At 32.6% G+C, this 12,797-nt stretch overlaps 1 protein-coding gene across 1 annotated transcript in view; it reads left to right on the top strand.

Moving 5' to 3' along the window:
• Positions 1 to 826: 826 nt before the first annotated feature.
• The window catches only part of rmc1 (regulator of MON1-CCZ1), a 20,450-nt gene continuing 8,479 nt past the window's right edge, over positions 827 to 12,797 (top strand). The window contains exons 1-15 of the mRNA NM_001362546.2: positions 827 to 1,017; positions 3,327 to 3,403; positions 4,055 to 4,139; positions 4,247 to 4,303; positions 4,990 to 5,076; positions 5,162 to 5,302; positions 6,453 to 6,556; positions 7,071 to 7,160; positions 7,674 to 7,779; positions 8,553 to 8,661; positions 8,914 to 8,958; positions 9,048 to 9,101; positions 9,306 to 9,434; positions 11,201 to 11,307; positions 11,395 to 11,511. Coding sequence (NP_001349475.1) covers positions 919 to 1,017; positions 3,327 to 3,403; positions 4,055 to 4,139; positions 4,247 to 4,303; positions 4,990 to 5,076; positions 5,162 to 5,302; positions 6,453 to 6,556; positions 7,071 to 7,160; positions 7,674 to 7,779; positions 8,553 to 8,661; positions 8,914 to 8,958; positions 9,048 to 9,101; positions 9,306 to 9,434; positions 11,201 to 11,307; positions 11,395 to 11,511 — 1,407 coding nt within the window. The 5' untranslated portion in view covers positions 827 to 918. The remainder of the gene's footprint in view (positions 1,018 to 3,326; positions 3,404 to 4,054; positions 4,140 to 4,246; positions 4,304 to 4,989; positions 5,077 to 5,161; positions 5,303 to 6,452; positions 6,557 to 7,070; positions 7,161 to 7,673; positions 7,780 to 8,552; positions 8,662 to 8,913; positions 8,959 to 9,047; positions 9,102 to 9,305; positions 9,435 to 11,200; positions 11,308 to 11,394; positions 11,512 to 12,797) is intronic.

The raw sequence follows: 12,797 nt of genomic DNA on the forward strand, positions 1-12,797 counted from the left end.
GTCTGTTTTATAAATAACATTAAGAGATTAGTATTTTACATAAATTTGAAATAGGGGCGACACAGTGGCTCAGTGGGTAGCACTGTCACCTCAAAGCAAGTAGGTCGCTGGTTCGAGTCTCGGCTGGGTCACTTGGCATTTCTCTGTGGAGTTTGTATGTTCTCCCCATGTTGGCGTGGGTTTCCTCCGGGTGCCCCGGTTTCTCTCACAGTCCAAAGACATGCGCTATGGGTGAATTGGATGATCTAAATCATGTGGTACTCACTGCAGACCCACTTGGGCAGAGCTGAGCTCAAGCAAGGGAGACTACTAAGCTCCACCTTTTTTGCACTTCTTCTACGAGTGATGTCACTGGGGGTAGGGTTAGGGGTGGGGTTGGTATACGCAATAAAACAGCTTACAGGAGGAGGAGCGACAGCTCATGCTCCCCCTCGCTGGAGCTCAGCTCTCCTCAAATGGCTCTGCAGCGAGCACCCTCTCTCTAAATTGGCCGTAGTGAATGTGTGTGAATGCGAGTGTATGGGATGTGTTGGGTTGCGGAATACGCCGTGTACTAACATAAGCTGAGTAATTTGGCGGTTCATTCCACTGTGGTGACCTCTGATTAATAAAGGGACTAAGCCGAAAAAATAAATAAATGAATAACATTTGAAATATAAATATGAAATGTAAAACTGTGGCCTATTCAGGCCTGTAGGCATGCAGGGTGGGTTTGGGTGATTCGGAAGACCCAACTTTCACTGACAAAGGTCTAGAATTTGCAACATGTTGGCGCTCTTTAGTGACTTGTTGGCGCTCTTTAGTGTCACATGACCTCATGTTTATCACATGACTGCCTGACGTCGGACGCGGAAGTGAAAACACCAGCTAAAGTAATAACACAAGCTTCTGAAGGAGTAAAAGACTCCTTAAAACAATATGAATGACGAATATTACCTCGAGCTCAGTGAAAACCCTGTGCAGTTTGAGAACGCGTCGAGCGTCAACAATGTGTTTTTCGACGAGGCAAACAAACAGGTGAGAACACGTTGCAATGCGTTTCAAAACATAGTGAGCTGCCTTACACAGCATTCTGGCCAAAACATGCGTCTAAATTCGGTCCCGAAAGAAGTAAAAAATGTCATACTTTGCATATTAGACGAGTGTTTAATACTTTAGCTTGAATTGTAGTTTATTCATTCTGTATCTGACTTGGGACTTTTTAAATCTCAATGCAAAATAAAAAAAGCCAAATATGAGTGTTTCTTATAGAGGTAAAGTTGGATTTATATTCGCAAATTCGTTCATTTAGAAGTTTCTGTATTGTTTACCATGTTACTTTAAATATTCCATCGGAATTAGCATGCAAGTGTGGCTTAAAAACAACATTAACACTGTTTATTTGACTGGAACAATGTTGTACTTTGATAGTCATTGACTGCTAACATGACTTCGCTATTTAGTTTGTAAATAATACTTTTATGAAATGATATCATTAAGGGGAAAGTCCGAATGTGTGAATATAAAACCAACTTTACCTCTATGTGTATTGAGGTAAAGTCGATTTTATATTCGCACATTTGTTCAGTGAAAACTTGTGACACGGTCCCTATGTTGTTTACCATGCTACTTTTAATCGGTCTGAAATCACATGCAAGTCTGACTTCAAAACAACACTAGCACTATTTAACTGACTGTGAACAATGTTGTGCTTTGATAGTCATTGCCTGCTAATATAATTTCCCTATTTAGATCTTGCAAAGTATATTTCATGTTTAATATTTATCTGTTTAATACATGGTGACCCGGTGGCTTAGTAGTTAGCACTGTCGCCTCACAGCAAGAAGGTCGATGGTTCGAGTCAGGCATTTCTTCATGTTCTCTCCTTGTTGGCGTGGGTTTCCTCCGGGTGCTCCGGTTTCCCCACAGTCCAAAGACATGCGCTATTGGTGAATTGGTTAAACTAAATTGGCCGTAGTGTATGTGTATGATTGTGAGAGTGTATTCGCTGTGTAAAACATATGCTGGAATATTTGGTGGTTCATTCCGCTGTAGCGACCCCTGATGAATAAAAGGACTAAGTCGAAGGAAATGAATGAATGAATGTTTAATATAACATTAAGGAGAAAGTCTGAATGTGCAAATATAAAACCCGCTTTACCTCAATGCATATTAGACGAACGTTTAATACTATAGCTTCAATTGTTGATTATAAATTTATTTGACCCAGGAGGACCACAAAGCCTTTTATTATTGACCTTTTATTTTAAATTGAGATTTATGCATTCATTCATTCATTCATTTTCTTGTCGGCTTAGTCACTTTATTAATCTGGGGTCGCCACAGCGGAATGAACTGACAACTTATCCAGCATATGTTTAATGCAGCAGATGCCCTTCCGGCTGCAACCCATCACTGGGAAACATTCATACACTTTAATTCACACAAACACACTACGGACAATTTAGCCTACATAATTCACCTATAGCACATGATTTTGGACTGTGAATATGGGGAGAACATGCAAACTCCACACAGAAACGGCAACTGACCCAGCCGAGGTTCCAACCAGCGACCTTCTTTCTGTGAAGCGGACGTGCTACCCACTGAATTGAGATTTATACATCACTTAGAATCTGAATAAATAAGGCTTATTTAAGCTAATATGTGGTTAGAATGGGACAATATTTGATCTAGATACAACTATTTTAAAATGAGGAACCTGAAGGTTAAAAAAAAAATCTAAAATTTTTTATGAAATTGCCTTTATAGATGTCCAAATTAAGTTCTTAGCAATGCGTTACTAATCAAAAATTAAGTTTTGATGATGTACAGTATACACAGAAATGTACAAAATACCATAAAACTTGGGATCTGTTTATACAGTTTCTAGAACAAAACCGAACATTGGCAAAAACAACAAATACATCTTACTCTACTGATTGATTGATATGTGTATATGTGTATTTTTGTATGTGGAAATACAGTATATTGGGTCCCACTTTATATTAAGTGGCCTTAACTAATATGTACTTACACAGGAATTAATAGTTAAATATTAGCATATAAATAACATCTAGTTGACTCACTGTCCCGCTTTTAATGACTGCAGAAGGCATTTTATGAAATTAACTCAACATGTTTTTAATTAATGTTTAAAATCTGATCAAATTTATGTATTTGTTTTCAAATTATATATATTTTTAATGAAATGTTTTTGCCATGAAAATTGCTGTTGTTGCTATCATGGCATTAAATAAACAGATATGGCATGATATGATATAATTATGATACAGTATGTTAGTTTTCATAATGAATTTTAGTTTGAATTTTATGTGATTTTAAAGGTGTTTGCGGTACGATCTGGTGGGGCTACAGGTGTTGTGGTTAAAGGACCAGATGACAAGAGCTCAGTGGCTTTCAGGTAAGTCAACTAGATGTTATTTATATGCTAATATTTATATTTATATTTGCATAAAGATTAATGATATTCGAGTATTAGTTATAGTATATATAATATTTTTAATTTCCCTTTTTACGTTCCTTTCATTTTAGTTTCACTTTTTATTTTAGCTTTCTTGTCTTATTTACACTTTTTCTCTAGGCAGCATTTCCAATCATTCAATATTTTACTTAATATTTTACTTTTTTTTTAACAATGTGTTTTTTGTTTTTGATAATGCAAGACAGGTAACAGAAAAACACAATTAAACTTCGTCGCAATTATTTCCCACCCCAACAAAAGAGCATCACTCTCATCTCCCCTATATAAATACACAGAATTCTCTTACAAGAGACAATTTAAATGCAAAACAAATATTGCTTGGTACCCCAAAACCAAGTATAGATTACTGTACTTTACACATAAAAGTTACATTATCCAACAAAACGACACACACACACACACACACACACACACACACACACACACACACACACACACAAAAATAAAAATACTAAGTAACACCTCCTTAATATTTAACTTAATATTTTATTTAATTATATCATTTGCTGAAAACTGTTTTAAATAGATTAGGTTAACACTATAAACACCCCCACAATTTTTGATTTTCAGAATGGACGACAAAGGAGAGGTGAAGTGTATCAAATTCTCATTAGGAAACAAAATCTTAGCGGTTCAGCGCACTACAAAATCAGTGGTGAGTGTCATTGATCATCGCAGTAAATACAGTCATTATGCACTGGTTCACTTTATGACAATAATTTTCTATTTCTCTCTCTCTCTCGCGCTCTCTCTTTTTTTTAGGATTTCATAAACTTTATTCCTGACTATCCACATTTGGAATTCTCCCATGAGTGCAAGGTATATCCCTAAAATGATCAGACATAACATCTTAACGTCTAGTTGTTATGAATATGAATTGGTTATTCAATTATTCAGCATCAGCAGAATCAATGCTAACACTTTAGGTTAAGTAACAATTCATACTATTTACTACTGGATTATTACCTGCTTATTACTAAGATATGAACTGTTTATTAGCACTTTATAAGTATAATTTTATTCTAGAGCCTTAATCCTACCCAATACCTAAAACCAACTACTACCTTATTAATTATTAATAAGCAGCTAATAAATAGTTCATTGAGCTATAAGTCTTAGATAATGGTTTGTTAATTTAAATTGTGCATTAAAATAATGTGTGACCAAATATTTTGAAGGATATTCATTCTTTTATTTAGCTTTCTCTAACACAAATATTAAGCAGCACATCTAAAAAACGTTAATTAAATGAGAATTTGTGCTTAAAAGTGAGTTTTGGGTCATAATAAATTACATTTTAAAATGTAGTCAATTAATATTTCAAAGCATTATTGTTTTTACTGTATTTTGATTCAGTTAATGCAGCCTGACGGAGCGTCAGAATTTAATGTATATTAAAAATGATAATAAAATTGATATAATAATAATAAAATAATAAAATAATAATAAAATAAATGATGTTTTATAATAGAATAATGCCTGCTATTTTTGTTACACGTCTTCAGACAAAGAATGCCAGTATTCTTGGGTTTTGTTGGACCAACTGGAATGAGATTGTATTCGTGACTGATCAGGGGATCGAATTCTATCAGGTAATCCTTATAAATCTATATTTTAAACTAAGCACTTTTTAAAATGAGACCATTTACAACAAGTCTTTGTTTTTCCTCTGTTCAGGTTCTGCCTGATAAACGAACCCTGAAGCTTTTAAAGAGTCAGAGCATTAATGTGAACTGGTATATATACTGTCCAGAGACGGCGGTTCTCCTGCTTTCCACCACTGTGCAGGGAAATGTGCTCCAGCCATTTGCTTTCAAGGTGAGTTTGCTGTTTTATTGCAGGTTTCAGTCTTTGCTTTTCCACAAAAAATCAAATATAAACATCCCCACGAAAGACATTCTCAACCTAAAAACCCAGTACATATTGTAGAAAAATAATATTAGGAAGTCTAAAATGTTTTGGACAAGATTTATTTTCTGTAGAGTTTTAAAGATTAATATTATTATATTATTATTATTATTATATGGTTGTTGTTGTTATTATTATTATTATTACATCCTTTTTGTTAGATTTTTTTATTAAATATATGTTTTATTCTATGTTATATTATTCATTCATTCATTTTCTTGTCGGCTTAGTACCTTTATTTATCTGGGGTTGCCACAGTGGAATGAACCGCCAACTTATCTAGCACATTTTAACGCAGCGGATGCCCTTCCAGCCACAACCCATCTCTGGGAATTATATTATATTATATTATATTATATTATATTATATTATATTATATTATATTATATTATATTATATTATATTATATTATATTATATTATATATTCATAAATTATTTTTTTACTAATTGTGTTATGATCCCAATTTTTATTTTAAAAATTTATTTCTTTATTTTTATTATTTTATTTCCTGTTTTTTTATTAATTATTTTATAATTAATATATTATTTGCATTATTGGAACCCTGTTTTAATTATTAGTTTATTTTTTTAGTACCAATGCATGTATTCATCTATAATTTGCAATTGCTTATTGTATTCTTATTTATACTTATTTATCTTAAAATAAACTATTGTTTACAATTTATTTTTACTTTTTTTTTCCATAGACCCTCCACATTTTTTGTCTACATATATTAATTATATAATTAATAATATTTAATATAATTGTATTATTTTAATATTTTTTGTATGGATTGTTTTATAATAATATGTTATTTACATTATTATAACCCAGTTGTTTCTCTAAAATTTCCATGGAACTTCAAGCACCCTATTGCCACCCCTATAGAAAATCAGGGTTTTGTTTTATAGGATTATTCAAATGCAGTCCAATACAATATTCAATGAGTTTTGCATCTGCAGACTTCAACCATAAGAGGGCAACAGTGACACAGGTTAACTCTGAAACTGGATTGTTGTGCCTTGAAGCTTGCTCTAACTTTAAGTTTTGTCCACTAGACTGCGACCATGTCAAAGATGTCTAAGTTTGAGATTGAGCTGCCAGCGGTGCCAAAACCAGCCAAACTCAGCCTCTCTGAACGGGACATCGCAGTGGCAACTATGTAAGACCTGTGTGTGAGCACCGAAGCCAATCTAAATCTTTCTTTCTTTCTTTCTTTCTTTCTTTCTTTCTTTCTTTCTTTCTTTCTTTCTTTCTTTCTTTCTTTCTTTCTTTCTGTCTGTCTGTCTTTCTTTCTTTCTTTCTTTTTCTTTCTTTCTTTCTTTCTTTCTTTCTTTCTTTCTTTCTTTCTTTCTTTCTTTCTTTTTCTTTCTTTCTTTCTTTCTTTCTTTCTTTCTTTCTTTCTTTCTTTCTTTCTTTCTTTCTTTTTCTTTCTTTCTTTCTTTCTTTTTTCTTTCTTTCTTTCTTTCTTTCTTTCTTTCTTTCTTTCTTTCAATTTCTCTATCTTTATCTATTTATTTGATCCTAAATTTTATTTAATCTTCTAACTTTCTACTCAGCATTACTTTCTCTTGTTGCAATGTAATGGCAAATTCTTGCCCTTTTTGTCGATTTTTGTTCCTCTTTTTTTATAAGTTACATTTAAGGATGAAAACACTCTTTCTTTCCTATTGTAGTTATGATCAGCTGTATGTGATGTATCTGAAACATCACTCCAGAACTACCAACAGTCCAGGAGCAGAAGTGGTCCTCTATCATCTGCCCAGGTAATATATACTTCTATGTTAAGCTGCTTTGACACAATCTACATTGCAAAAGTGCTATGTAAAGAAACATGAATTGATTTGAACTATATATTAATATTACTATTATTGTCCCCAAAAATGTGTTTTTCCTCTCTTAAATGAACAGTTCACCCAAATATGAAAATGTCCTAATTTACTGCTTCTAAACTTTGATGAATTTTTTTCTTCTGTTAAACACAAAACAAAATATTCTGAAGGAAAAAAAAACAGCCATCAATATCAAAAGTCTTCAATAGACATCAATAGTTGGAATAAAAATACAATGGAAGTCAATGGCTGATTTTCACCAACGTCCTTCAGTATTTTATCTTTTATTTCCTTTATTTTATTCTTTATTTATCTCAAACAGGTTTGGAACAAGTGAAGGATGTGTAAATGATGGCAGAATTTTCAGTTTTTTTGTTGTACTATACAAGTGTTCAGATCTGCATTTTAGCATTTTTATTCACCTGTTCTTCTGTCTGTGAATTGCAGAGAAGGCACCTGTAAGAGGACTAATGTCCTCAGACTGAACACTACAGGAAAGTTTGCCATAAACGTGGTGGATAATCTTGTTGTGGTTCACCATCAGAGCACGCAGGTGAGTTTGACAAGCGTTAAATAAGTTTATAATCATCATATAATATCGTCACATGATACATAATGAACTAGTTATCTTGCTATCAGGTTGTTTTTCTAGCAATGCATATTTCTGATTAAAGTTAAAGATGCACTTATTTTAAAATTCCGGTCAATATTTTAATATGGTTCCATTTTATATTAAGTGGCCTTAACTAATATGTTCTTACACTGAAATTAATAATTTGTTGCAATGTACTTATGGTGCAAATACATGTTTTTAGATTGTACTTATGCTCGATAAAATCCCTGCATGCAGTTACATCTGTAATTACATTTATATTTACACTGCTCACCATCCCTTACGCCTTAACCCACGCTTAAACCTACCCAAACCACCAAACCTGTCCCTAACCTTACCCGTGTCCCAACTAGAAATGATCTGCAATACATTATGAACCCAGTAAGTAGATTGTATTTATATATTTGATAAAAGTACATAGTAGTTGAAGACACTTAATAAAAAGGACCTTTTAATATTCATTATTTTTGTAGTTAAATTAAAATATTAAATTGAAAAATCACATTTCGAATGCTTGTGATGTACTCGTCACTTTGCGATATCCATGCTGAAACGATATATTGTGCAGCCCTAGTGTGTATGTACTGTATGTACCCCGAGCTCCTGAAAAAAAAAAACCTTGTGTGTTTGTTCACACTTGGTGAATAAAGCTCATTCTGATTCTGATCTGCTCTGTAACATCCTTCTAATGCTTGTGTCTTTTTGCATTTCAGACTTCACTCATTTATGATATAAAGCTGAGGGAATTAGATGGCAATGTAAATGTGCATCAGCCTGTGCTTCCTGCTCGCTCCATAAACCCCTTCAAGATCCCTCTTACAGGTCAGATTTAGCAGGACACATCATTTATCTACTGTGTTCACATTTGCAGATCACCTCTCATGGTTTATCTTGTCTAGACAATAAAAAAATAAATAAAATCATAGCTATGTCTTAGTTAGCGTTCTCATTTTCTAGTAAGAACATAAATATGCAAAGCCAGATCTGCTAAGTGTGAACACACCCTTAATTTCTTCTTTTAATTTCGCTTCTCTGAAAGTCTCCAAAAAGTAATTGCTTCCCAAATCCCCACAGGACCTGCGGCAGCTCCAAGTCAGGCTCCTTTGCCTTGTGAACTTTGTATCCTTGCGCAGAATCTTTAACCTAAATGGTGTACAATATAAAACAGTATTTACTTGTGATTCTCAGACTTTTTCTTAACCGTTAAGACTCATCTTCTTGGAGTGTTTTCCAGCCTGATATCATCATCAGTGCCAGCGAAGGTATTTTATTAACCTCAGATAGCATCAAGTAAAGTGGTGGTGTGACTGAGGTTGATTGTGTATTTTTTGTGTATTTTTTGTGTGTGTGTGTGTGTGTGTGTGTGTGTGTGTGTGTGTGTGCGCGTGTGCGTGTGTGTGTGCGCGTGTGCGTGTGTGTGTGTGTGTGTGCGTGTGCGTGTGCGCGTGTGCATGTGCGTGTGTCAGGGTTTCTGTGGTATCTGCAGGTGAAGCTTCAGCCCACACTGAACCTCCTGCAGGATAAAGGCAAACTCATGGACTTCTTGTTGCGCAGACGAGACTGCAAAATGGTCATCTTGTCTGTATGCTCGCAAAGTAAGTTATTTTTCCCATATTTTATCTAGATATTTATCCATATCATTTATTTATAAGCACAAAACATTTATAAGCAAAAAAACATTTATATAATCTGTAACAATTGTTAAATAAATGATAATAATAACAAAAAAATAAATAAATATGTAAAATAAATAAAAAGACATACAATAAAAATAATAATAATAGTAATAATTAATAAAACACAGTCCATCTAAACATGCACTCTATAGAATAAATAATATACACCATCAAGTTTAACTTGGGCACACTCAAAACATTGGAAACGAAGTGAAAAAATAAGAGTAATTAACATAATTAGTTAGTAATAAGTTGTAAATTTAAAATTTTTCAGAGAAAATGAAATGAGCAAAACTAAATCTACACTGAAATTAAATTTAATAGAATTTAAAAACTTCATTTAACTACGAAACATATAATTAATTTGAACTCTGTACTAAAATTACTCAAACTAATACTGAAATAAGAAATAATGAAACTATACTATAGATTTAAAAAAAAGAACAAATATATAATTTTAGTATATATTTTATATTATATATAACAATATATATTAATAATGCAATGTATCTTAATATACAAAATATATAATAATATATATTATATCTTAATTTATATCCTAACATATAAAAATGTATAGATTTAAAAAAAAAAAAATATTAAAAAGGGCAAATAAATTGCATAATGCAGAAACTTTTTACAGAAAATATAATGAAAAATAATAGCTTAAATTTCAATTTAAATAAATTGTAAGTTTAAAATGAAAAAAAGCTCAATTAAATAAAATTCAAATTAATTTAATAATAATAAAAAAGCCTTTCAAAGTCGACAAGAACATGCAAACACAGTGACAGGACAGAAAACCTATTTTATTAATTCAAAATGTTGTTAAAAATGCTTATATTTAACATAATAATTTATTAATTTAATAATGCTAGATTCATGACATAATTTTATTAATGTTATTAGATAGTAATGAATGCTGCTTACTGAATTAAATTGCTTACTGTTGTTTGTTAATTTTATCTATAGATCTTATATTGTTGATATCTATCTATTTATATTCATCTATAATATCTATATCAATATCTATATCAATATCTTAATATCTATCTATCTATATCAGACTGTCTGTCTGTCTGTCTGAAACAGATAGATAGATAGATAGATAGATAGATAGATAGATAGATAGATAGATAGATAGATAGATAGATAGATAGATAGATAGATGGATGGATGGATAGATAGATAGATAGATAGATAGATAGATAGATAGATAGATAGATAGATAGATAGATAGATAGATAGATAGATAGATAGATAGATAGATAGATAGATAGATAGATGGATGGATGGATGGATGGATGGATGGATGGATGGATGGATGGATGGATCAAAAGATAGATGGATGGATAAACGGATAGAGAGACAGATAGATAGCTGGATGGATGGATGGATAGGTAGGTAGGTAGGTAGACAAACTGATTGATAGATACTGATAGATACATGATCTTCATCTATGTTAAGCTGCTTTGGTGGTACAGTCTACATCGTAAAAGCACTATTGAAATAAATATGAATAGAATTGAACATTAGCTAAATTATATCATTGTAAAATATGACCAAACAAGCTAGAATAACACCCCAATATTACTTTAATAACAGCTCAAATTAATGTAAAATTTCTTAAAAAGACAACAGCCTGTTATGAATAATAATTAATAAATGAATGTCTTGTTTGGCAGTGCTCATAGGAGGAGATAAAGGAAACCTGTCTGTTGTGGCCACAGTGTTTGACAAGCTCAACCAAGTCTACAAAGAGTATCTGGATGCAGAACAAGCGTACACTGCGGTCAGTGAGCAAAACTCTTGTTTTACACTGTACCTTACAAATACCTATAATAATATGTAGCATTAATAGTAGAAATGTGTTTTTCAGGCTATGGAATCAGGCCCCAGTCGCTCCAGCGCTTATAAAAGACCAGTCCGAACACAAGCAGTCATTGATCAGTCTGACATGTACACACACGTACTCTCAGACTTCACTGAGAAGAAGGTAAACGGCCTGCATTTACATTTTTAGGATGCTGTTTGGTTTATTATATTGCTTTATTTTATGGATGCACAATATATCAGCAGCCATATTGATATCGGCTGATAAATGCTGTTTTTAATATAAATGTTATCTGTCTGACCCACTTCACATGTTTACTGCCCACCACTATTTAAAAATTATTTTACTGGTAAAATAATTTGATTAATGTTCACTGACATGTTTGCTTTGTTCATTCATTTATTTTCTTTTCAGTTTAGTCCTTTAATTAGTCAGGGGTCGCCACAGCGTGATGAACCGCCAACTTATCCAGCAAATGTTTTACTCAATAGATGCCCTTTCAGCTGCAACCCATCACTGGAAAACACCCATACACTATCATTCACACACATACACTACGGACAATTTAGCTTACCCAATTCACCTATAGCGAATGTCTTACGACTTGTGGGGGAAACCGAAGAAAGCCCACGCAAACATGGGGAGAACATGCAAACTCCACACAGAAATGCCAACTGACCCAGCTGAGGCTCGAACCAGCAACCTTTTTGCTGTGAGGCAACAGCACTATCCACTGGGCCACTGCGCCGCCCTTTGTTTTATTTTTAAAATTATATTTAAAAAAGGTTGGCCATAGAAATATATATGCTATATAATATATAATATAGTACTTTTAATATGTACACTACATTACATTGCAAATAAATAGTTTATTATTAAAGTTAACAGATTAGTTCAAACTTTTCTGAAAATTTGGTAATCCAAGATCAGTGTTCACCTGCCTTTTTTTTTCCAATCATGCAGATATCTGAAAAAATTATATTTATCTGCCTGGTGGTAATTGACTACCTGCCATTAAATATGAAGGATTATCTCTGTGGTCGTTGACTGATCATCATTAGTAATGTTCTATTAATTAATTTGTGTGCTATAAATTTATGCTTATTGTATTTATACTACATTTATATTAGAATATATATATATATATATATATATATATATATATATATATATATATGTATATATATATATATATATATATATGTATATGTTAGGGATGTAACGGTATTGTAAATACCGTCATACCGCAATATTAATTTTTTTCGATATTACCAAAGTCGCATGACTCGGTAAAACTATAGGTCTTCTGAGAAAATTTTCTCAGGCGAATGAAGCGAACGGGAGGTACCGGAAAACTACAATTGCCATCAGCCCATGCTTGACCATCATCCCTTGCGGTCTGTTGTCGCTACAGATCCAGTAATGCGGAAATGGAGTGTGCTGCTAGA

This window comes from Danio rerio, chromosome 24, assembly GCF_052040795.2.
Source record: "Danio rerio strain M-AB ecotype USA chromosome 24, GRCz13ab, whole genome shotgun sequence".
NCBI classification, from domain to species: Eukaryota; Metazoa; Chordata; class Actinopteri; order Cypriniformes; family Danionidae; genus Danio; species Danio rerio.